A 25687-nucleotide genomic window follows, 5' to 3' on the forward strand; every position below is an offset into this window, starting at 1 on the left:
GTCAGTATGTCAATTTCTACAAAGTAGCCGCTGAGTTTCTTACAAGGATTGCATTGAATAAAATGAACTTTTAAATGGTAGATATTATTATGCTTCTATTATTGTTCTATGGGAAATGATAATAAAGTAGCATTCACCAAGCGGTTTCATCAACTCAACTTTGAGAGTTCATAGATGTCAGCTGTGTCATCATCTGGATTCGGAGTTGCCAGATTCTCACTATAGTGCTTCCTCTGGGACCTTTTAAAACCATGCTTCCTTCTCTCTCCCTGTTCTACTCGTCCAGGTCAGCAGCCAGCATTTCTAATCTACTTACTGAAGCATCTTCCAGAAGTCACTCTAGTCTCCTCTAAACCTTATCGAACTTGAAGTCAGGATCACCTCTCTAAAGCCCAAACATGACCTTATCTCTTCTTTTGAAAAACACTTCAATAACTATTCATGTCCATCATGATAAAGTTAAAACTTCTTAGCAAATTTACAAGGCTCTTTTAGTCTCACTTCCACTCACCTGCTGTTACCCCCTATCCCTCCTCAGTAGTACAACCCAACCCTGGAGGTGAGGCATGCCCAAAGTCTACAGTCCTGAACACACCAGGCACTTCAATGCCTCTGCACACGTGTGACCTTTGTCTGGAATGTCTTCCCTTCTCATTTCTCTGGAAACTTTGATTCGTCTTTGAAGACTTGGCTCAAACATCATTTCCATTCTTTTGTTGATGTGATGATGATGATGATGATGATGATGATGATGACGATAGAACAGGCATTGGATTAAAATTTAAACCATAAGAAGTAATTAAAATTAAAATAAATCTCATGCTCTCAACTTCCAGTTTTGTTCTATCAGTTTTTCTTTATATATTATTAGGTGCATGCACATTTATGATTATTATATCTTCATAATGTAGTGTCTCTTTTTATCATTATGAAACATCCTCTTTTCCAGTCAGACTCTTTGCCTTGAATACTATTTTACTGATTTTTTTATCGCCACTCTAGCCTTCTTATGCTTAAGGTTTACATCATATACCTTTTCTCATCTACTGAGGAGACAGCATATAATTGGGCCTTGCATTTTTTTAAATCCTCACCCAAGGACATGCTTATTGATTTTAGAGAGCAGGGAAGAGAGAGAGAGAGCATCCACATGAGAAAGAAACATCAGTCAGTTGCCTTCCTGTAGGTGCCCTGACCAGGGATCAAACCCGAAACCTAGATATGTGCCTGACTGGGAATCGAACCCACAACCTTTCAGTGTACGGGACGATGTTCCAACCAACTGAGCCACACCGGCCAGGGCTGGGCCTTGCATTTTTGTCCATTCTGTCAACCTCTTCCTCCAATTAGAATATGAGTCCTTTTCATTTAATATAATTATTTATATAGTTAGATTTAAGCCTATAATATTACTACAGTGGGGCCTTGACTTACGAGTGTCTCGACTAAGGAGTTTTTTGAGTTACCAGCTGTCTCTCGTAATTTGAGTTAATGAGCTCCTTAATGAGCTCCTTAACGAGCTCGGTCTCAGAACGAATTAAACTCGCAAGTCAAGGCCCCACTGTACTTGTTTTTCCCTTCTGTTATTTTTTCTGCTTCTCTTTCTTCCTTTTAATTAACTGAATGTTTTATGATTCAATTTAATTTTTCTATTGGCTTTGTAGCTATCTCTTTGCCTTATATTTTATTGCCCCAGGGTTACAATATACACCCATAACTTTTCATACTGCTAAGAGTTTGTATTGCAACACTTCACATAAATTGTAGAAAGCTTGCAACTACATTAAGTTCATTGATATTGCTTGGGCTCCTGTCTCCTTTCTTGGATTCCCCTCCCCACTTTCCAGTGACTGTGGTTGCCCTGAGCTGTGTCCTCTGGTTCATCAAGCCAATAGAATTGCAGATTTTTCTGCCAGAATTTTAGCTGTCCTACATGCACAGACTGGGGCCTGCCTTCGGGCTAAATGCTACTTCAGAAGAAAGAAATTTACTCTGCGATGTCCTTTTCTTCCAAATGTCAACTTCCCACCAGTATCTGCCTGCTTGTTTTTCATTCTACAGTATCTCCAGGTAGCTGATTTTAAGATTTTTGTCTAGAGTTTATGGTTGGATTTATTATTAGATATTTATGGATTTATTCTAAAGAAGTCTATGGCCAGAAAGAAAATAGCTAGGATTCCTTGATCCTGTTGTTAATGGGGTTTTTATTTTTATTCCATACAATAAGGAATTTTCTAACTCCCCACATTAGTCTTACTTTGTTTCCTTATTGGGAGAACTAATCCTCAACATTTATCCAAGTGCTATTAATGGGTTATTCTATTTAATCCTCACAACTCCTCTGTGGGGAAGATGGCCTTATTATACCCGTTTTATAGATGAGAAAACTGAGCACGAGAGGTGAAGCTACATATCAAAGCCACTGTGCATGAATGGTATTCAGATGGGTAGCTCACTCCACAGCCTGTTTTCTTTCTTAATCTGGCTAAGAGACCTGGCTTGCAAAGAAGGTAAGGAATCAGGACCAAGGCCGTAGCTGCAGAGAGAAGATGGAAGGAGTCATCTGTGACTTTTATCTTGGCCTAGTTCTCATTAGTCATCCAAGTCAAAGGCCTATCCCAGGTAGGCATAACCGACAAAATCCACGCTAACTACAGAGAATTAAGTTGAAGAAGAGCTCACGAGGACGTTAGGAAGTCGGCAAAGTTCCTAGGAGGGCCAGAGCATCCACGTGGAGGCTATGTGGCTGCTTACAATGCTCACAGCACCCCGGACACTGGCCTGCCCTTCGCCTCTCTCGCTCATGCCCTGATGGCTCTCACCAGTGCGTGTGTCAGATCCTCAAGTCTCTCACCCAGGCCTCATCCCAGCTGGGAGGGAGGCTGTGAGAGAGCGTTCTGGGGGGACATCCCTGGACGGTGGAAGGGCGTTCAAATGGTGCCGGGCAACCAGAGACTTCAATCAATGTGCACATTCCATGTCCATGAGCCACTGGGCAGGTCCCGTGTGACCTGCTTTTCTCATAATAATCTCTCCCAGCAAGAGGCCAGGACAACCCCTTCCTCTGCTGCCTGACTTCAAGTTTCCCCCGTTCAGAGAAAGCCAAGCTCTGTAAGCAGACAGTTTTATAGGAGCATGACTCAGGCTGGTTTTCGTTTAACTGTTATTGCACCTTGGCGATGATTAGATGACTGCATGTGGAATGTAAGCTAGATTTTCTAATCAATTATAATAAAAATTGGATTCTAAAGATATGTTTGTTGAAACTCTCAATTTGTTCAGCATCACCTCCAATTGCTGGCCAAGTAGACAAGGGTTTTATAACAGCGCTTCCCTGGTTCCCAGGACTCTGCACTGGGACCTGGGCCGTGGGGGGTTATCTAGCCAAAAGGGAGTGCCTGGCAGCTTAGTGGGTTACGTGCTTTCCAAGTGACCTTTGGAATTTTGACTGAAAATGGTGGAGACGGAACCAATTGGAGGGATGTGAGAGGGGATAACCCTGCCCTGCCCGAAGTCCCTGAACTGCTAAATCAATATGGACAGGAAACTCAGTTCCATATTGGAGGGAAATGGGCTCTTGCTGTATAAGAGTTTTACAGGAACTGGCTGGCTTATAAATTTTATTGGAGATAACAATGAAAAAAACAGTGTTGTTTGGGTTTTTATGATTATTTAATTGTTTAATTATATAAAAACTAAACTCCCTTCTCATCCTAAGGCTAGTGTTTTCAGGGTATATTTAGCAATCATATGTTTTGGAATTTTTGGAGCAATCCCCAATTCCTTATTTAATTATTGTTTAATCCTTTTAATTTATCTTAATGTATAATTTAAAATTTTATAAAAATTGTATTTATTGATTGATTTTAGAGAGAGAGGGAGTGAGAGAAAGAAACATCGATGTGTTGTTCCACTCATTCATGCAGCCATTGGTTGATTCCTGCATGTGCCCTGACTGGGGATCGAATCTGCAACCTTGCCGTATCAGGATGACACTCCATCCAACTGAGCTAACCAGCCAGAGCTATAATAAGATTTTCTGACCCAAGTCCTCTAGTTTCCCTGTTTATGTGTCCCTCTGAGATGTTCTAGGCAGAGATAAGCATGTAGGTAGAGCCTCCCCCTTGTTACAGAAATGGAAAAGTACTCTGCACTGTGTGTGTGTGTGTGTGTGTGTGTGTGTGTGTGTGTGTGTGTGTGTGTATCGGAGCTCTTTTCATATGTGTTCACACAGATTTTCCCCCTCCTGTTTAACAGAAACACAAAGGATTATTAACCAACTATCTCATGGTTATTTAACTAGTCTTCTATTAATAGACAGACATTCCATTGTTTCCAGTCTTTTGCGATTATAAACAATGTTCTGGTCAATATCCCTGTATGGACCCCTCCATGTACATATGAGAGCTTCTGGGATTAAATTTCTATAAATGGAATTTCTGGTGAAAGGCAAATCCACCTTTAAATTAGACAGGTATTGCTAAAATGCCCTCCAAAGAGGATGCTTCAATATGCCCTACCTGTTTGCTGTACCTATTTATCAGGATGGCACATTATCAAAGGTTTTCAACTTGACCTGTCATATTAGTTTAGTTTTAATTTGCATATCTTTTATTCAGAGTCTTCGCACTTTTAAACATGTTTAAAATCATTTGCATTTACTATTGGTTAAAATAAACTGTGTACACCCACTTTCTTTTGAATTATGATTCTTTTTCACGTTGATTTATAGTTCTTTATATATAAATAAATGAGCTTTTCTCATTTAAAATAAAGATGACTTGTTATCTGTAGAACAGAATGTGATTTAGTGTCTATAACTAGGTATGGTTCCCATATGAGCAAATTCAAATTCACAAATCAGAAAACTATTCATTCTTAGACCATGTTTCCAGATTTTTTAATTTAAAAAATATGGCCATTAAAAAGTATTTTGAAGTTATTTACAAAGCTATGGAATCTATTGTCACATTATATATTTGTAGAGTACATTAAGGTGACTTTAAAGCATTTTATAGTTTATAAAACTATAAAAATTATAAAACTATAAATTTAATGTGATTTAAAATATTTTTATAGTTTATAAAGCTATAAAAGTAATAAACACATACTTGTCTGTTTAAAAAGTCCAATATACGCCCTAGCCGGGTGCTCAGTTGGTTGGAGCCTTGTCCCGTACACCAAAGGGTTATGGGTTCAATTGCAGGTCAGGGCACATACCTAGGTTTTGGGTTTGATCCCCAGTCAGGGCACATGCAGGAGGCAACTGATAGATGTTTCTCTCTCCCATCCTCTCTCTCTTAAAATCAATAAAAACATATCCTCGGGTGAGGATTAAAAAGAAAAGTGCAATATACGTAAGTGTATACATTTAAAGTGCAAGTTTTCTGCCTTCCTACCAGGGCAGCACCATTGTTCACAGTTCGGTGTGTATTCCTCCTAACTTTTTTCTATATACCCATAAGATATATTTTAAAAATCGGTTCTCAAAAAGTGGGAGCTGCATGTTGTTCTGCAAGTTGCCTTTTTTTCCGTTAAGGCTTTATCCTGGAAGTCAAGAATGGCACATTAGCCATTCTGCTTGTTACCTCCATAAGCAGACAGTCTATTAGCACAGACCATAGCGGGACCTGATATCAGCTTCCTTTGGGAGGACTCGAACAGGCTGGAACGGATAGGAGTCTGGAGACATGGGCAGCCCGCTGTGGGCAGCTTGTTTCTCCTGTAGCTCCAGTGTCTGCACTCAGGGGATGTTTTACCCGGCGTGGCGGGCATGAGACCGGGGAACAGCACAATCACAAGGGAAGAGGGCTAGAGCTGAGCCCTCCATGCGCCGGCACCCAAAGACTCTTGCTTTGATTTGCAGTTTAGTTTCTTGCCTTCTTTAAATTTTATTTGTTTGTTGTTTTTTAAGATGCATCTTGAGGGATAAATCCTTGGAATCAGCAAAGAGAAGCAATGGGATCCAAATGGTTGGTGCACAAAAGTGGGCCAGGAGCTCGGCCCCACCTCTTGAGCAGTAGGGCTGTGAGGTCGACATGCTGGGGCGGCCACTGCCTCCCACGTGAGCCTGCAGGAGGCAGGCCTGTTCTCCCAGGTGGATCTGATGCCTCGTGTCCAAGGACTAAGTCTTGCTCTCCTGGGCACCCTCCCAGCAGTGCCCTACAGATAGGGGTGCTCTGGAGCCAGAGTGGGAGGAGAGGGGGTTCCAGAGCTGTCTTGTCTGGCTGAGAAGTTGTCGCTACACAAACGAGCCCCATCAGGAGGCCTCCACTCACCTAGCCTTGTGTCCTGGCTGGGCTGCACCTCTCCAGAGAAAGGGGCCCGTTTCCTCCTGACAAAGGCACTTTCTGCTCAGCCAAGCCCCAGGGGCTGCATCTGCCTGAGGGGCTTCTTTCCAGTTAGCCAGGAGGCACTGTGTAGACCCTCCAGGCCCTGGCAGTATTGCCAGGCACGGCTTCAGAGGCTCCTGATACCCAGGGGGTTGGGTGTTCCCCAGCATCCTTTGGGGCCACCCTTGAGCACCCCTCCTAGGCTTGGGAAGAAGCTGAGTTCTGGGAGGATGGCCGGGTAAGGGTTTTCTTGAATAGAATCCATTCCTGTCCAGTCAACAAATATTTGAGGCTCTTCCATATGCCAAGGCCTGTTCTAGCTCTGGAAATAGGCGGAACAGGACAGACAAGGTCCTGTCTGTGGAGCTGGCATTCTGGTGTGGGAAACAGGGAACAAGTTAAAGAAGTAAACAAGACCATTTTCCAGAGAGTGCTATGAGGAAAATAAAACACACAATGGCCTAAGGAGTGGGGGAGGGGTGGCTAGTGTGCAATTCATACCTGAGAGGAACCTCTTCAAGAAGGGGAGACTCAAATGACAGGAAGAAGGAGTCATGCCAACATTTCGGAAGAACATTCCAGGGAGCCAGCACAGCAAACTGAAGCACCCTGAGGCTGGGAGACACTAGGCTCTCCAAAGAGCATAGTTCGGAGCCAAGAAGAGTCTGAGGAGTAAGAAGAGGTGAGGGACAAATTATGCAGGCCTTGTGGCCAGGTTGAGACATCACCCGTCTTCTTCCACATGCAGTGGGAGGTCACAGGAAGTTGAAGTAGGTGAGTGACATGATCCCAGCACATGTTCAACGGGTAACTCAGGCTGCTTTGTGGAGATGCTTGGGGGAGGGGGAGGCAAGGAGGACTGCAGGGACACTGGTTAGAGGCTGCTGCAATGGTCCAGGCGAGAGAGCATGGTGGCTGGAACTAGGATATCTGTGGAGAGATGGAGAGAAGGGATGAATTGGGGGTATAGGTTTGAAATTATTGCTGACACTTCCTCCAAAAGAAGCAGGGCCATGGGCCCCTAGACAAGGCTGGACGCAGTGGTGTCACTGTTCTCCTGCTTGCACTGAATGAGAGCTGGCCCTGCCAGGGCACGGAGTCCCTGCCCAGCAGACCCTCATACCACCCTTAGACTCAGGGACCCCCACGGTAGAGGACCCTCTTCATGCCTTCCTCTGGCCCTTCCCTTCCCTTGAAGTGAGGAGCTTATAAGGCCAAGGAACTTCCTGCTCAAACAGCCCCGAGGCAGCTGCCTGGGCCTACATGGGCCATGTTACCAGGCACTTGGCAGTGTGCACACCCCTGGCCCAAGAGGAGATGGGAGGGGGCAGTTTTCAGTATGGGCAGCATTGGAGCCGTGTGCTGGGAATCCACACCCACCTGACTAAGGGAGCTTCTGGTGGGGGGTAGCCCCAGGGGTGGGTCACAGTGCTCGCCTGCTAAAAGCTGCTTGGCAGAAGCCTGTGAGGTAGGTTCTCCCCTCACCTGGAGTGGCCTTGGCCAGAGACCCAGCTCCATCTTCGGATACAGCCTTATCTAGGCCCCTCCCTGGCAATCCCTGCACTCCAGCCGGGCAAACATCTTGTCCTTTGTTACCAGAACATGCCATGCACTCATAGCCTCTCCACCTTTGCACCTGCCGGTCTGTCCACCTATCCTTCTAGCCAATTCCTGTTCATCCTTCAAAGTGCAGCTCAAAGGTCCACTGCTACATGAAGCCCTCTCTGGCCTCCTTAGTCAGCTCAGGCTGCCATAACAAAGTGCCACAAATCAGGTGGCTTAAATAACAGAAATTAATTTTCTCACAGTTCTGGAGGCTGGAAGTGTGAGGTCAATGTGCCAGGATGGCTGGGTTTCAGTGAGGGCTCTGTTCTCTGACCTGCAGACACCGCCTTCTCCCTGTGTCCTCACATGGGTGCCAGTGCATGTGCTGGCAGGGCGGGGGTGGGGGTGGGGGTGGGGGTGGGGGGGAGCTCTCCCTCTCTTCTTGCAAGGGCACCAATCCTATCTGATTAGGACACCACCCTTATGACCCCGTTTAACCTTAATCACCTCGTTAAAAAATACTATCTCTGGATACAACACATTGGGGGTTAGGACTTCAACATATGAATGTGTGTATGGGGTTGGGGGGCACACAATTTAGCCCATAGCACCTCCCCAAACAAAATTTGTTGATATCTCCTCCAGAGCCCCGCATTCACCAGGGCAGGGTGTCCCATTATCAATCACACAGTACACCAATCCTTCATCCCCATGTGTGTCTCCTAACAGACCTTCGATGAATTAATGGATGACATCCCTCTGCCCAGGCCCATTCCCTGCTCTTTTGGTGACACCTCCTCTGTGAGGGGGCCCTTCTCTCCCCGCAGACTGTGTGATGGCCTGTCTGTCCCCCCAACCCCAAGAGGGCAGAGGCCACTTCTCACTCATCTATGGGCACCAAGCACCTTGCACAGAGCTGGCCTGTGGGAGAATTCTGGTTCTGCTGTGGAAAGACCTGGGACCCTGGGTGTGGGCCCCTTGGGCGCCTCTCTCACCCCCACACACCCTATTAGCAAAGCCTGATTCCACAGCTCCCCAGCCCTGGGAGCCTCTGACCCTGGCAGGAAACCAGGTGTAGACGCTGTGAACAGGATCTTCCAGGAGCCTTTTCCTTGCTCCTCCCCGGGACTGCCACCGTTCGTGGCAGTGCGGAAAAGCTGAAAATCCCACTCCGAGTTTCCCTGCAGGCTCCACAGGTGCTGGTGTGCTAATGGGTCCTGCCTCTGGCCAAGAGAGCAGCTCCTCGGGTCACATAGGTTATTTATTTAACGTATCTAGTTTTACTCCCTGGCCAAAAATATCAAGCTAAAAATATTTTGTGTCTGAGGTCTGGACTAAAAAAAAATGAAGCAGTTGGGTCATTAATCATTGAAAATATGTTGAATAGGAACTTGATTAAAGCACAAATTGCTTCTTTACTGTGACCACAGTGGAAACCAGGCCGTGTTTTTGGCGCTGGCCTTGAGGGCTCCTGGGAGGGTTGTGGCGCCTTGCCAAGCCCTGGAAGGCCGCTGTCTGGGAGGGGGTCTTGAAAGCCCAGTCGGGCACTTCTCAGGCAGGCCCACCTCCAACCAACACCCAGGCAGCATCAGACTTGAGAGCACTAAGTCGAAAGGGCGAGGGGTGGGGGGGTAGTGGCAGGATCGACTTTCGGCCCCATGAGGCCCCCTGCGAGCCCTCCTGTCCCCACGATCCCTACATAGAAGGCGCGAGGCTCCACGTGGCTGGGGAGGCGTACAGCCATAAACCCCTTCAGCCGGCAGCAGTGAGTGCGGAGGCAGGCGGCGCAGCGCCCAGAGGGCAGCTGCCCTGGCCGCCTGGCTCCCCAGGATCTCGGGGAACTCCGCCCTGCAAACCACCCAGCAAGGTTCTCCCTAGGCGCTCCCTCGACACCTCTGCGCCCGCCTTGGAGCCCACCTGAATAGGGATTCGGGGAGAGGTCAACGGATTCCAGCCCGTTGACAGCCAGCCCGCTTCGGGATCCCCGTTCCGGAGGCAAGTTCGCCTCCCGCTTCAGAGCGCTCCCCTCGTCCCGGTACCCCAGCCCCGGAATCCAGCTCCGCCCGTCGCACAGGGAAAAATTGGCGGCCCCGCGCAGGGTAGCCGAGCCAGCCCCGCGCGCTTAGCAGCCCTAGCGCTCCGGCGAGGAGAAATAATTAAAAAGAAAAAGTTTTCCAGCCCAGGCGGTCAGACCGGACAAGTCCACCAGGCTCCCTGACCGCGGCCGCCTTCCCTTCCCTCTGCTCCCCGCGGGGTCCTAGTGCCCGGCGCCGCGGAGTCCGTGAAACCCCGAAGTACTGCCAGAGGCAGAGCAGGGAGAGGTACCACACGGAATCGGCGGGGTCGCCCGGTGATCAGCGATAAAGACGCTCAATCACCGCGCTCCGGGCCTCTCCACACGGTGGTGTGCCCTGGGCCGCATCTTCAAAACTGTTCTCTGCCTCCCACCCCCACCCCGGCTCCTTCTCCACGTCGCCGCCTTCCAGAAACCCCGATCCCGGACAAGACTGGTTCTAGCTTTTAAAGCGAGCCGGCGCCACAGTAGCTCGGAGACCAAGGCTGCACGCCACCAACCCCCTGCGCGGCGGCGGGGTGCTGCTGGAAGGCCGGCCTTTGGCTGGAAGTGGGTGTCTTGGGGAGGCTAAAGAAGGGGGGCCCGCCACCGACCACGTGCGTGTGGGGGCGACAACTCGGCCGAGGATGGGGCCCCGCGTGCGGGTCACGGTTCTGCTCGCGGCTCAGGGGCCAGTGGGCGTTGCGGCGCGGCCTCTCCCGCCAGCGCCGCGCTCCAGCCCCACTCGCCGGCTCCTCCTGAAGGCAGGCCCTAAGACCCAGGAGGCGCCACTCGCCGTCGCCGATAGTCGGACACTAGAGGGCGACAGCTGCTCCTATATAAATGCGGGGCCCGCGCGGGCCTGGCCATTCGCGACCCGGAGCTGCGCGGGCGCAAGCAAGTAGGGGCTCCCGGTGGGCTGCGGCAGCATTGGTGCCCCGCGCCGCCTGGAGGCCGCCGAGGCTCGCCATGCCGGGAGGACTCTAGCTCCCCCATGGAGTCGGCCGACTTCTACGAGGCGGAGCCGCGAACCCCGATGAGCAGCCACCTTCAGAGCCCCCAGCACGCGCCCAGCAGCGCCGCCTTCGGCTTTCTCCGGGGCGCGGGCCCCGCGCAGCCCCCCGCCCCACCTGCCGCCCAGGAGCCGCTGGGCGGCATCTGCGAACACGAGACGTCCATCGACATCAGCGCCTACATCGACCCGGCCGCCTTCAACGACGAGTTCCTGGCCGACCTGTTCCAGCACAGCCGGCAGCAGGAGAAGGCCAAGGCGGCCGCGGCCCCGGTGGGAGGCGGCGGCAGCGACTTTGACTACCCGGGCGCCCTGGTGGGACCCGGAGGCGCTGTTATGCCCGGGGGGACGCACGGCCCCCCTCCCAGCTACGGCTGCTCGGCCGCCGGCTACCTGGACGGCAGGCTGGAGCCCCTGTACGAGCGCGTCGGGGCGCCAGCGCTGCGGCCGCTAGTGATCAAGCAGGAGCCGCGCGAGGAGGACGAGGCGAAGCAGCTGGCACTGGCCGGCCTCTTCCCCTACCAGCCGCCGCCGCCGCCGCCACCGCACCCGCACCCGCCCCCCGCGCCCTTGGCTGCCCCGCACCTGCAGTTCCAGATCGCGCACTGCGGCCAGACCACCATGCACCTGCAGCCCGGCCACCCCACGCCGCCGCCCACGCCCGTGCCCAGCCCGCACCCAGCGCCCGCGCTCGGCGCCGCTGGCCTGCCGGGCCCCGGCGGCGCGCTCAAGGGGCTGGCCGCTGCGCACCCCGATCTCCGCGCTGGCGGCGGCGCGGGCAAAGCCAAGAAGTCGGTGGACAAGAACAGCAACGAGTACCGGGTGCGGCGGGAGCGCAACAACATCGCGGTGCGCAAGAGCCGGGACAAGGCCAAGCAGCGCAACGTGGAGACGCAGCAGAAGGTGCTGGAGCTGACCAGTGACAATGACCGCCTGCGCAAGCGGGTGGAACAACTGAGCCGCGAACTCGACACTCTGCGGGGCATCTTCCGCCAGCTGCCCGAGAGCTCCCTGGTCAAGGCCATGGGCAACTGCGCGTGAGGCGCCGCGGCGGGACCGCCCTGGGCCGACCCCCGGCTGGGACCCAGGGAGTATTTTCGTGGTCTCGGGATCTCAAGACTGCCCACGCCGCGCATGCCAGGACTAGGAGATTCCGATGCCGCCTGAAAGCCTGGACTGTCGCGCGTGCCCCTTGCCTTCTTCTGCGCGGGACACGGTGCGTCCAAGATAAAGGGTCAGGCAGTAGTTTCTTCCTGTAAGAGAGAAGTGCCCGGGGCCAAGCCGGGAGCCTGGCAACTCTAGTATTAAGGAATAACCTTGTGCCTTGGAAATGCAAACTCACTGCTCTGATTCCTACCAAGTAGGGGGAGCAAATATGTGCCTTGTCATTTTATTTAGAGGGTTCCCTGCCTTGGTCCCAAGGCTGCAAGGCTGCAGCAGGCCCCCGTGAGAGAGGACGGGTGCAGGCTTCCGGCTGGAGGAAGGTTCAGGGAGCAGAGATCCTATAAGCCAGTCCCAGCTGCTCCTCAGCTCCTTGTCCTTGGAGAGGAGGAAACAGGGATGTGGGCTTTGTGAACCTAAGGCTGTTCCCCTAGTTCTACATGAAGGTGGAGGGTCCCTAGTTCCTTGTCTCTAACCTCCCAGCCTACAACGGACTGGGCTTCCAGGGCAGAACTCCCGGAATGGGAGTCACCATGCGACCAGTGGGAGACCTCACCCCGAGTCAGACCAGAAAGCTAGGTGTGGATTAGCTATAAGGACATATGTACATGGGAGTGGTGGCCTGGTGGAAGAGGGGAGCCTACAGGTCTGGTCTGGGGGTTGGGAGAGGGGTGAAGGGACTCTGGGGCCATCAACCATGTCTGTACTGTATGTTGCCAGCGTTGCCATACAAACATGAAGCACAGTCAGCCCGTCCCGGAGGGACCCAAGTTATGAGAAGATTTCCAAATATTTTGCTTTATCAGCCGATATCAACATTTGTATCTGGCCTCTCTGTGTCCCAGTGGTGCCTTGTGCAATGTGAATGTGCATGTCTATGCTAAACCACCATTTTCTTTGGTTTTTGTTTTGTTTTGGTTTTGCTCAGATACTTGCCAAAATGAGACTCTTCGTCAGCAGCTGCAGGGAGGGTCTGCGGCTCTCTTTCCTTTTGGTTTTGGGATTGCTTTTGCTCCCGGAGGAACCAAAAAGGCAAGATGGGCTTCCCCTTTCCCCTCAGCTTTCCCTGGGGGGTGGCTGTGGACCTTGGTCCCCTCTGGCCCCAAGCTGCCCACAGGCTTGTCCCCCACAGAGGCCTGGCTCCGGGTCTGGAAGGGAGGCGGCCTCCAGCCAGCACACACAGATCGCTGGGCTTGGGAGCAGAGGACAGCTTGGTTCTCTTCTTTGGAGGAGAACGTAGAGTTTCATGCTAGATGTTTTATGTATTATATCTATAATATAAACATATCAAAGTAAATGTTGGTGTTTTTTTAAAACCAGAAAAGCTACTTCCACGGTTTTCTGTGAGCCAGGTCACATTTGTAAATAATCACAGCATATGTTCTGGCTGAGATCCTGACTTCCATTCACTCTGTACCCATGCTGAGCCCCTCTGTACATTAAAGGGGTGACTTCTCCCAACCAAGACAAATAAATGGCAGAAAGAGGACAAGGCTCCAAGCTAAGCATGCCAAAGCCTGAAGAACATCTCCTGGTCGGAGACTGTTTTGGGGGGCAGGGGGCAGGGGGCTCATGGGACCTTGGTGTGGCCTCTCATGGCCCTTTGGGAGAAGAGAGATTCGGAGAGGGAGCCCCCTGCCTGAAGTTGCCGCAGCCTCTTTGGAACTCGGGCAGGCCTTGTGCAGCAGCTTCAGGCTCCAGGGGCCCTTCGGCCACACTCACTTCCAAACACTCACAGTTCCAGCTCTGGAGCAGCCTCGCCCACACCTGCCTTGGCCACAGCAGGACCCTGGGTGGGCAGGGAGAGGCCTCTAGCTGTGGGGCCCTCACCCCTTGCCCCTTGCTCTGGGCCACGTGGCTGCAGCCTACTCTGGCAGGGCCCTGAAAGGCAGCCCTAAGACTGAGTACCCCTCCACCAGCCTCCCACACCTTCCCTGCCAGCTCAGCCCACCCAGAAACAAAGGGCCCACGGCAGGCCTGAGGTTGGGTGTCTGGCCCTTCCCCACGCACCACCCAGCAAGGAACCAGCCCGACATCCATGCTGCCCACTGTGTCCACCCTGCATCAAGCCCCCCACCTGGACAACTGCCCTAGGAGGACAGGCACCCCGACACCCTCTTAGCAGCAGTGGTAGCCACCAGCGAGGGTGCACCTCCATGCCTGAAAGAGCAAGGCCTGAGAGGAAGTACCCCAGGAGGCTAGCAGGCTTTCAGAGTTGACTCTTTCTGAGGGCAAAAGGCAAAAACACTTCTTACCTTCTGTTTCCCACCCTCCCCCAGAGTGTTCACTTGAGCAGCTGATAGTATATGCCATTGTGGGCTGCGACAGTTTCAAGAAATTACACATTCTTCTTAAACTCTGAAAGCTTTGGGTTTACCTGACTGTGCTTAATAAGGTGACCTACCCCCTTCCCGCTCCCGCTTTCTGTCTTGTGTCTTGCCGCCTCCTCACCCATGGCCGCCCTTGGCAGAGGAAAGGCCATCAGCCCATTGAGGAGGCGGTGGCCTGCCCTGCTGCCTGGGAACCAAGGAGGCAGAGCCCCACCGCCTGCCTAGAGGCCTGGGGCAGGCCACAGCTTGCTAGGCCCCAGCAAACCCTCTCTGAGTTCAGTGCTAATTCCAGTTTTTCTTGTTTGAGGGGGCCAAGCCTTGGCTTCCCCCTTTGCCCCCAGAACAGATCCCAGGATGAGTGGGGGAGGGGCACCCCTCCTACCCTCACTCCTTCCCCTCCCCTCCCACAGTCCCATCTCCAGGGATTTCCTCTTTCAAAGCTGTCAGCTCCTGAAAGGGCACCCGTCCTACTGCAGATCCTTAGGGCCAGGGCTGGCTTTGTTGGGGACAAGATGATCCAACCACAGCCAGCCCCAGGAAAGGAATTGATAGAGTAGCCTGTGGGGGGCTGGGGGCAGCATGGGGGAACCTGCCTAGTTCATGCTCTGTGCCCAGCCAGAGAGGCCCTTGGGGAGAGCCACTCTTCACCACCCACTGCTTCCTGCAAACCCCCCCACCACCACCACCACACACACACACACACACAGTTCCCCTCCTGACTTCAGCCGCATGAAGAACTACTCCAAGAGTCTGGCACCAAACACACCCCAAGTATTTATTGGATGCCAACTGTATACCAGGGCCTGTGCCTAGGACGAGGCATTCGGCTGAGAACAAGCATACTGGACTCCTACTCTTGAGCATCTCAAAGCCTTGTGACATCCAGATGTGCTCTAAGGTGATAAGTGTCACGGGGCGGGGGGCTCACAGTGTGAATAGAGGCACCAGGGAAGGCTTCCTGGAGGTAGCAGCTTTAACCCAAGGCAGCCATGGACCCAGTGCCTCTGCCTTGCACTCTCCCCTGAGAGTTAGCAGCGACCTCACCCCCTTGGTGGGCCACCAGAGCCTGGTGTCACTGAGAGCACTGTCCCCGGGAGCCAGCCTCCAGGGAAGGAGCAAGGGCAGAAGGGAGAAAGGGAGGCGCTCCTTTGCTGTCAGGTGCCTCCTGATGGTTTAGGTTGTCACGAATGTCACCCTTATCTCTTGGATCTCCTGGGAATCTGTGAACATGGCATTGGGCCCTGACACCTGTGATGAGCCACTGGGACTGGCGAGGAGTATCTGCCCCTCCCAAGTCTCCCGCCCCCTCCTGCCCAGGCAGAAACCTGCCAGGCCTCCTCCACGAGCAGCTGATTTCATGGGAGGGGATGGGGCCGTGGGGAGAGGAAGAGGGAGGCCACGCCTGGTGCAGGCCAAGAGGGGGCAGAAACCCCAACCTTGCTCAGCCAGAAGCCCTCCTTCCAGGCACCACAGGCCTCCCGCAGACATGAGCAGGGTCTGGACAGAGGGGATACCCCATCTGGTTCTTTCCTATGTTGATGGGTAGGGGTAGGCCTTTCCTTTATTTTCTACTTAAATTAAACTAAACCACCAGGACCTTTCAAAGATTGTCCTTGTCTCTGTAAAAGACTTGTACTATCTGCCATCTCTCAACCGCCCCCCTTCTTCCCTCCTCCATACCCCTCTTCATGGATGGAGCATTTGACGTAAGCAGAGACATAGGAAAGATACCAATTCACTATCAAAGCATCCTAGCCCCATCCCAGAACAATTAAAAAGCCAGATGGAATCTCTGGGAAATCGGCATTAATAACGCGAACAATCTGTGCAGGCCGGCAGGGACCCAGGAGCCTCAGGCGGGGGCGGGGGGGGGGGGGGCGGAGAAGAGGGGGAGCAGGCAGAGGTGCTAGAGCATGAGCTCGCTGCATTGTGGTCAGCCTGGGGGGGTGAGGCCATCGCAGGGTCTGCCTAGGTCTGTCCTCAACTGGGCTTTCCCCTGCAGCCCCTGGAAGGCCCTCTGTGCATCCTGGATCCTGGTCGCTGCAGACAGAGCCAAATAAATGTGGAACCCATTACTCAGGCAGCCACAGCCTTGGCCAGCCCCGTTCTGGCACCCAAGAGCTTTGCTTTCCTTTACTTTGTTTTTATTTATTATTTTTCTAGCCTTCTAGCCCCACCCACTGGGAACAGGCCTCCCTGGGTGTTAGCTTCTACAGTGCCCTTTCTCTTCATTTGCTGTGCTCAAGCCATACCTGAGAACAGCAGAAGATGGTATTGGGGGCCCTGTGGGGTCTGCACCCTGAGGCTCCCCTTAGATTTCAGACTGGTGGGCACTAGCAGCAAGACTAGCCGAGCTCTCTGAAGCCGGTATGATTGCTAGAGGAGCAGGGCACAGGGGTCCGCACTGCCTGGCTGCCGTGAGGGGCCCAGAAGGGGCTCAGCCAAGACCACAGGAAAAGACTCTTTTGCTGTCCTGGGCCTTTTTCTAGGTATAGAGCCGAGAAACCAGATTCTTCCGTAGCCCCATTTTTCAGACCGTGGTCTGGAGGCCCGCCTGAGATGGACTTAAAGATGTAGTTTTCTTATATCCAACAAGTTGGGACAGGAATTGGATTGTTTTAAAAGCAAGCTTTGTGATTCTTACATACCCAAAGAGTCATTTTCTGACCTTCAATCCTCCCTGTCTCCTTGTCCCCGCTCTTCACCCTCACCCTCGGCCTCCCTGGAAACTGTCCTCCCCAAGGTCCCCATGAGCTCCTGGAGCCAAATCACATGAACTCCCCGGGACCCTGCTTGTCTGCCTCCTGCTGAATTTGGCCCCAGTGGACGTTCAGTGTCTGGCCCATGGCAGGTCTTCAACACGTGTGTGAATGCATGATCTCTCTGCAACTCATCTCTCTCCTCTTTTAAGAACCATCCTCCGCCTCTCCTTCCCACTCAAGGGTTCATTGGATCGGCCTGAGGTGCACCAAGCAGGGGCTTGGAGGACCGGGGTCACCATGTGGAAGGAACACAAGAGCACCGGAAATAAGGCTCATTCTACATGAGTCACGGCTTCTACGAATTTCATGTTTTAATGCAAGAATCCCAAGAAAGGTAACCAATCTGGTTCTAGATCATCCTCAACACCTCTGTGTGAATCTTTTACTACCAGAACCAGGGTCTAGCCAGGCCTCACGAGATGGCCATGCTCTGGGGGACAGTGTACCCGAAGGAGGTGAGATTTCCAGGAGAGGGGAGGGGCCCAGGAGAGGGGAGGGGTCCAGGAGAGGCAGCGAGGTGCGCCCAAGGCTGCTGGCTTGGAGCCGCTCCCAGGCACGGGGCAACTGGGATCACGTGTCTCTGCTGTAAAGGTCTCTCGAGGTTGTGTCTCTCCAGGATGACTGACGAAGTCTTTATGGCCCACGGGTGGGAACACCAGTGGCCAAATGTGGTGGCCTAGGACCAGGACATGTCACCCAGGGACCCAGACAGGTCTTAAAGGGAACCATCATGGCCTGTACCAAGCCCTCCAGATCCAAAGATATTTCTGCTGCTTGGCCAGTGGCAGCCAATCTTTCCCCAGAAAGAACACCTCTTCTTCCCGAGCAGCCACTGGCCTCACAGAGCCCCCACCTTCCCCTCAAACCTCCGGAGCACTCTCCTTGGTGCCCCCCAGGAATCCATGCTGCTCTGGCTGGTGAAGAAACTTGGCTGGTTATGCGGCCTTTCTTCAGGCTTTGGGCAATGGTCTCAGTTGGACGTGGAAGCACAGCCTCTGCCCATGAGTGGGGGCAAGGGAGTGTCAGGGATGGGGCACCTGCCCCAGAGGAAGCCCCTGTGACCTTCAACATCAGGTTAGGACCCGTCTGAAATGGCCTTGATGATTTACAATTTGCAAACACATTTTATTTGATTCCTCAGTTTTGCTAGAGCAATTACAGTGACTAAGCATGACAAATCGCTCCCCACACCGTGTCTCTGTGCTGTTAGGAAATGTGTTTGCTTCATTATTTTGCCTGGTACAGTAACATTTTAAAAATAGACTCATTCACTGTACTTGAAGGCAATTTGTTCTACATTTTCCCACTAATTTGATTTTAATCTGATATTTAAACTTCATGTGACCACATTCCCACTGATTTATAGGGAATAAACCCGACCTGGCAGCAGTTTAATTGGCCTTAACCCAGGAGTCCACAGGACAAAGGACTTACCCCAGAACAATTTGAAGGCACTGGTACCTGGAATGCTTAAGACTATGTCTAATTCAGCAATGCAAGTGCCACTTGCCTATGGGCAAAAGGCCACCGCAGCTCTGCAGAGCCCGGCTCCTAGTAGGCCAGCAATCACTGTCAAGCAGGCGTATCAAGCCCAGATGCCCTGGTGTGGTACACGTTTGAGATGTGCACTGCGCTGGGTTCTGGAAGGGGACAATTTGCTCACAGGTGATAAACGGAAGTCTCCTCTTTCTCCCATGATCAGGATGGCCCACCTCCCACGGGCCATGAAACACTGCTACCAGCTGACTCCTGGCCGTGCCTCTTACTAATTCTGTGACCCTCACCAAGTCTCTTCAGCTCTCTGAGCTTCCGTTTCCTTCTATGCAAAATGTATGCAAAACTAGTACATGTCATCAAGTTGTTGTGAAAGGTAAACTGGCAAAGCTTGTGAGACACTTGGCTCTAGCTAATGAGGTTGCCATGGCTGTGGGTTGGGGCAAGAGGCAGAGCGGGAGGGGATGGCCACCTAGGTCCCTGCAAACTTCCCTGGAAGGCGACAGTCGTCTGAATAATTTAGGGCAAAATCCAGTACCCAGAATAATCAAGTTACTAAAGTCATTTTAATGTTGCTTAGAATTTTTTTTCCAGGATGTCTTTCAGCTGCTTAAATGACACTTAATGCGCTTCTCCTGGATGCAGAGCCCTCTTTGCCATAACCTTGAAGGCTGAGTCTGAGGTCAAACCCTCCCTCTCTGCTCTCGGCAGCGCTAGAAGGGTGCCCATGTACTTGTTGTAGGAAAAGATTCTTAACACAAGTGCAGAATCCTAGGTGATGACTCCTGTTAATGAGAACAAGTATTCTCACTGGGGCATCAGCCTCCCCAAATCCTGAGACGCCCTCTTGTTTGGACCCATGGGCCTCTCTAGTAACTTCTCTATTTGGGAAGCTGGGACCTCAGCATATAGGGTTGCCCTGCCCTCCCATGCTAGTGGCAGGGGAGCAGAAGGATACGCTTTGTGTGTCTGGGGGATACCTCCTGTCCCCTTGCCTCTCTCAGTCCCCTACTAGGTATTCTCGGTCCTTGGCCAAACAGCTGGTTCCCATGTGCCTGACCCAGCTCGAGCCAGAAAAGGAAGGAGGGAGACTGCCCTCTGCCCTGTGGGGAGGCCTGACTGGACTCCCACACAGGGAAGCTCCTGGGGTTCTGGAGGAGTAAGGAGGGGCCACAGAGGCTGGTGGGAGGAGGCCTTGGCCAAGCTTCCCTAGAGCTAGGATCACCAACAGGAAATTGCTCCAGAAACCTACCCTGCTTTTCCCTTTGCTGCCAGGAATGCCACCTTGAGAGTTACTCGAGTTAATAAGCAAACCCCTTAGGAAAGGAAGGAAGGCAGCTCTTGGACACCCCCACCTCACTGTCAAGCACAGGAAACAATTAGATACCACTTGTCAAGGGAGGGCAGCAGGAAAGGAGAGGGTCCAGGAAGCCTTAAATCAGGGGTCCTCAAACTACGGCCCGCGGGCCACAGACAAATCCAAATATTGTATTTGTTCCCGTTTTGTTTTTTTACTTCAAAATAAGATATGTGCAGTGTGCAAAGGAATTTGTTCATAGTTTTTTTTAAAACTATAGTCCGACCCTCCAACGGTCTGAGGGACAGTGAACTGGCCCCCTGTTTAAAAAGTTTGAGGACCCCTGCCTTCAATCACTGGCCCCTCCCTAGCCAAGCCAGCTGGGCTGGTGCAGGGCAGCAGAAAGAAGAGAGAACAGGCCTGGGCCGTCCATGGGCGACCCCAAGGGGAGAGTGGCACCTTGTGGGCGCAGGCACAGGTGCAGGAGCATGCTGTGAGTGTATAAACTTGGGGCTGAAGGAGCTATCAGGCCCGAGAGGGGCAAAGGGTCCTCCCGAGTTCACCGAGGCCCGATCGACCTCTATTTGAGAAGCAATCTTGTTGGAGAAAGGTGGAGGCCTGTGAGTCATGGGCTGGGCCGCTGAGCCAGGGGAGGTGGGGACAATGGCTCTCAGCCCGAAATGTGTCAGAGGCGAGATGAGCATCTTGAGTGATGTGCACTTTGTATAATTATGTGGGGCAGCGCTGCCCAGGGTGTGTGTGCGCCACATTAGAGGGAAGAGCAGACTGCCCGGTCCTCTACTCGCTGTGGGGCACCAGGCTCCCCAGAGGCCCAGCTGCTCACCATGGAGCTGGTCTGCCAGGACCATGACGAGACCAAGGCGGGGGCAGGATCAGCACCTGGACCCCTACACGCTGTGTCCAGTGGGAGCGCTGAAACGTCTCCACTCCCAGATCCACACAGGAGAGGGAAATGCTCATGTTTTCCTAAGACTCTCATCATTGACTTTACTCCATGATGCCCTCCCCCGCTCCCACTTCCACCCAACATTCTTCAACTTAATTTACTTTAGTTTTTAATTTTTAAGATTAAATCAACTGCATGCTGTTTGGAACATCTTTGAGAATTTCAGAAATTGGAATGGCATGTCAGAGACATTACAGAGCCAGGTTTGGGAGTCCACATGCCCCCCCCTCCCCCATCTGTACTCACCATGGGCTGGGAGGTCAAATGCAGTTGGCCATCCCTTTCTGCTTTTCCCATGAGACAAGACACTGGGACTGGTACCCACATAGCACAGCGGTTTGGCGGGCCTGTTGCTGGGGCTGGGAAAATCTGGCTCGTGCTGGAGAGCCAAGGTGGACCAGGGCCTCCAAGAGGCTCTACCTTGGAGCTGCTCACAGCACCCAGGCCCAGTGTTGGTTACATAGGGCTGGGCCTGCATTTCCACCCACTGGGGGTGTGAGACCATGTATGTCCTCACCTCACCACACACCTGCTGTGTGGCCAGGCACAGGTTTGGCAGTCTCTCTGTTTGAGCATGTCTGAAAGGTGTGCCAGGATTCCCAGAGGCAAGATGATGAATGGGTGTCCCTCCAGAACAGAACAACCACAAGAACCTGATCCCAGGACGAGTCACACTGAGGAAGACCAGGACCAGGTCACCTGGCAGCCAAGAGGGGAGTCTGAGTCAAAAACAGACTACCTGCCTGCCAGCCAGGTCACTCTCCCACCCAAGAGAGCCCGGGGCTGAGAGCCAGAGGGCTGCAGAACCAAGGCTTGGATGATTCCCCTCCTTTCTCTGGAGTCCAGCTTCTAAATCCTGGCCATCTGGGTGTAGGTGACGTTGGGGAGCTAGACAATGAGAGACATCAGAGCTCCTTGGCCCATATTGAGGCCTGGGGTTGAAGGTGGTGTTGGTATCATCAAGCCTTCTTCAGCTATGGCAAAGGGACACTCTAGCATCACCTTCTCTTTCAGACCCCACCCAGCCATAACCAGACCATATCAGCCAGCTGGTCATAAGTCTCCACCACATACCTCTGAGAGCCCAGACCAGAGTCCAGTCATGGGGACACCAGCGTCAGAGGAGAGGAGGGGCACAGCATATGGGTGTCCTGTTAGTATTACATCAGGGTAGAACAGAGGGCTTTCTCACTCCACCCGCCCATGCTACTGCACCCCAGTTAACTGTGGAGGGACCCTGGAGAATGGCGTTCTGCTACCTCCCAGTGACAGGTCAGTAAGGCCTGTGGGAGGGAAGAAGGAACAGGAAGATGCAGCCGTGGTCATCTCAGGGCTGCCCAGATGGTGCTGTAGAGGGCAGGGGGGAACTGCAGAGACAGGAAACAGGCAAGAGTTGATTTTCCATCTTTTTCTTGTGTCCTTTGTTTGCTACATTGAACTTGGTATTGTACAACATCATGGCCACTGGCCAAGAGCAGACTGGGTCCAGAGTCTCCCATGAGTATTTTCTGAGCTCCGAGTTGTCTGAAACATGGAGTTATATCACCAAAGGAAAACTAACCATTAAATGGTTCAGTGCATGCCTTCATTCGTTGATTGGTCCCAGAAAATTCTTACATATTAATCTTTAAAACATTGCCTCTGCTCCATTTCTTCTCTCCTGCCTTCAGGGACAATGTGAACATATGTCAGACCTTCTCTTCCTCTTTATCTCATATCATCTCTTCTTTATTTTCTTTTTGTCTCTATGTTCCACATTGTGATAATTTCTTCTGACTTCTTTTCCGATTTCCTAATTTTTTTCTCAGCTGTGTTTACTCTGTAGTTAAACTTGTCCATTGAGCTCTTAATTTTGGTTATTATAGTTTTTATTTCTAGAGATTCAACTCGATCCTTTTTTCAGGTTTACAATGTCACATTTTGTAGATTCCCATTCCTTACAGTTATCTTTAAGCATGTCTTATTTCTTTAAAGATCTTGTGCACAATTCTTTTATGGTCAACAATTTTAATTCTCAAGGGTCTATTTCTGTTTCCTGTTGATTCTCCTAGTTTCCACTTCTTGTGTGTCTGACCATCTTTTAGAAAAATTATTTGAAAGAAATTTTTAGACTTAAGACAAAAGTACCTTTCACTAGGGAGCATTTTTATTTGCTCCTGCCAAACAATAGAGGAATACTGCTAATCCAGGATCACCTTAATCAACCTTAAGACTTGAGGTTCCATAGCCCAACCAGGAGATGAAAACTTAGACTGCAAGATCATGTGAGAGCTGGTCTACTTCTGGTTCACACTTATCTGAGGGAGTAGTTCTTTGGAGTTCCATACTAATGTGGGGTAATGTCTTATGGCCTTACCTGTGTGAGCTCTGGGATTTGACTTCTATCTCATTCCATGAGGGTATCAAAACAAAATTAAAATTTGGGGGCATCAGAAATGCCTCAGTTAAAACGTGGCTTCTATTCTTGCTTACCTGTCTGGATTTTTCTCCCCTCAATTTTGGCCTGCCAATTCCCTTTTATACTGCCAACTCATTAGTGCTTTTAATATATACCAATGTATATATTAGAGGCCCAATGCATGAAAATTCATGCACTTGGGGGCAGGGGGTCCCTCAACCTGGCCTGCACCCTCTAACAGTCCAGGACCCCTTGGGGGATATCCAACTCCCACGGGGAGCGGGCCTAAGGCAGCAATTGGACATCCTTCTTGCAGTCCAGGAGCCCTCGCTCCTCACTGCCTGCCTGCTCGCTGCTCCTTACCGCTCAGTTCACTGCTCCTTAGCGCTGCCTCAGAGGCAGCAGAGGCTCCCGTGGCTGCACTTGCCAGCCGTGAGCCCGGCTTCTGGCTGAGCAGCGCTCCACCTCTGGGAGCACATTGATCACCAGGGGGCAGCTCCTGCGTTGAGCATCTGCCCCCTGGTGGTCAGTTCACATCATAGTGGCTGGTTGTTCCGCCCTTCTGTCAATTTGCATATTAGGCTTTTATTATATAGGGTATTTTTAAATTTTTTAAATTTATTCAGCATTTTTAGTTGTTTTCAGTGCAAGGATGGGCCTACTATTGCTGAAAGTTATCTCTCCAGTCACTCAGCCAGTACTTGTGGAGTACCTACTCTGTGCCAGGCACTGTGCTGGGGCAGAGCAGCAACCCAGACAGACAGAGCAGGCTCTTGTGGTGATCGCCATCTCTAGGGAGACAGACAATAAACAGAGTTACTCAATTGATTAGTTAATTACACTTGTGATAGAGATTATGAAGTAGGAAATTCAGGGTGATGAGGAGGAGCCTTCGCCCACTTTGTGGGCTTAGGGGAGTTGTTCTCAAGGGTGTGGTTTTTAAAGCTGAGATCTGAAGAATTGGTGGGTTGAATCAAGAGAATCCAGGCAGCATTTCTAAAACTCAGCATATACAAAACTCAGCAGTGGGAAGACGCATGACATTCCAGGTACTGAAAAGTGTCCAGTGTGGCCACAGTGAGGAGCAGGGCAGGGGGTGGAGGGCAAGAGGTGTGTGTGGCTGGAGATCAGCTAAGTCACACTGTCACACTCGCACAAGCAGGGTTCACACTTTGGTCAACATGCCAAGGTCAACAGGAGCCGGGGAGAGCACTGAAGAGTGGAGGATGCATCATGGTGGTCAACACCTTGGGGCACAGAAGTGACAGATTCAAGAGAGATTTAGAGGATAAGAGAAGGGTTTCTACCAAGCTTGGCCATAGAATTGTCCCTGATCACGTTGGTTGTTCTTTGTTTGCATTCAGATCCAGTCCACTCCTGCTCCCTGCCCTGGGAGCTGGGCCTGTGTGGGCCATACTGACGGCCTCCCATGCCTCTGGCTTCCTGGTGGGTTTGGTAATGGTAGGCACTCGCAGGAGATCAGAGGGATGAGGAAGACAGAGGCTGGGTGTTTCTTCTCTGCTCTCTGCCTGCTTCAGTGTCCCCAAGACTGCATGTCCCAGAGACTGCATGTCCTGGAGACTGTCAGGTGGCCTGTCCTGTGCCCTCCTGGGGTCTGGTTCTCACTGGGCTCTGGCAGCACTAATGCCTCACCTTGCCCCTGAAGCCCTACAGTGGTGACAATTACAGCTGTCAGGGCCTCAACGTCCCTTCTTGATTCCCTCAACCATAGTCACACCCCATAAACAGTCGCTTTGTTAACATCCCTTTACTGGAAACATTAGGGCTGAGTTTGGTTTTCTGCCAAGATCCTGAGTGATCACTAATACTCAGGTTTTTTACTTTAAAGAATCTGGAGAAGCAAATCTGCCTGGGAATCCTGGAGGGGGGCCAGCCCTTCGTGGCAGCCAAAGGGGTGGGTCGGAGCCCACATGAAGGCCTGCTGCCGGCTGCATTCTGTAAACAAACGCCCGCGTGCGTGCTCGGCGCACAGAGCCCGATGACAGCCACGGCTGTGACCATTTCATAGAACCCCAGTATCAGAGAGGACAGGGGGGATTAGGAAAATGGTAAACATATCTGGTGTCTTGTGTCTGGCTGCACAATCTGTGCCAGTGTGTGCTGGGGGTGCCACCCTGGGGAGCTACTTTCCAACCTACATTCCCATTCAGGTTCCAGATGCTTCCTAAAAGAGGTCTCCCAGCGACTGAGGTCAAAGTGCACCTGATTTCTGGGGTGGACTCAGTGGGCCTAGTGTTTTTCATGGGGAAAAATCCCAAATTGCCTGCCGCCCAGCCCGTTTCCACCCTCTCCTCTGCCTTTCGCTTCCCCACTTC

General features: G+C 51.9%; 1 protein-coding gene and 1 long non-coding RNA gene across 2 annotated transcripts; one reads left to right on the top strand and one right to left on the bottom strand.

The window, feature by feature from the left end:
* Positions 1 to 5003: 5003 nt before the first annotated feature.
* LOC118674316 lies at positions 5004 to 10312 on the bottom strand. Its single transcript, XR_004973616.1, has 3 exons — positions 9795 to 10312; positions 6834 to 7262; positions 5004 to 6706 (listed from the first exon to the last, which is right to left on the bottom strand). It is a non-coding gene; the product is annotated as an uncharacterized LOC118674316 (long non-coding RNA).
* A 469-nt stretch (positions 10313 to 10781) lies between these two features.
* Positions 10782 to 13592, top strand: CEBPA (CCAAT enhancer binding protein alpha). Its single transcript, XM_036345935.1, has one exon. It carries the CDS (start codon positions 10925 to 10927, stop codon positions 11981 to 11983), a length of 1059 nt encoding a protein of 352 aa, XP_036201828.1. The 5' UTR covers positions 10782 to 10924; the 3' UTR covers positions 11984 to 13592.
* The last annotated feature ends 12095 nt before the right edge of the window (positions 13593 to 25687 follow it).

The sequence above is a fragment of the Myotis myotis genome, unplaced genomic scaffold, assembly GCF_014108235.1.
Source record: "Myotis myotis isolate mMyoMyo1 unplaced genomic scaffold, mMyoMyo1.p scaffold_m19_p_19, whole genome shotgun sequence".
In the NCBI taxonomy this organism is placed as follows: Eukaryota; Metazoa; Chordata; class Mammalia; order Chiroptera; family Vespertilionidae; genus Myotis; species Myotis myotis.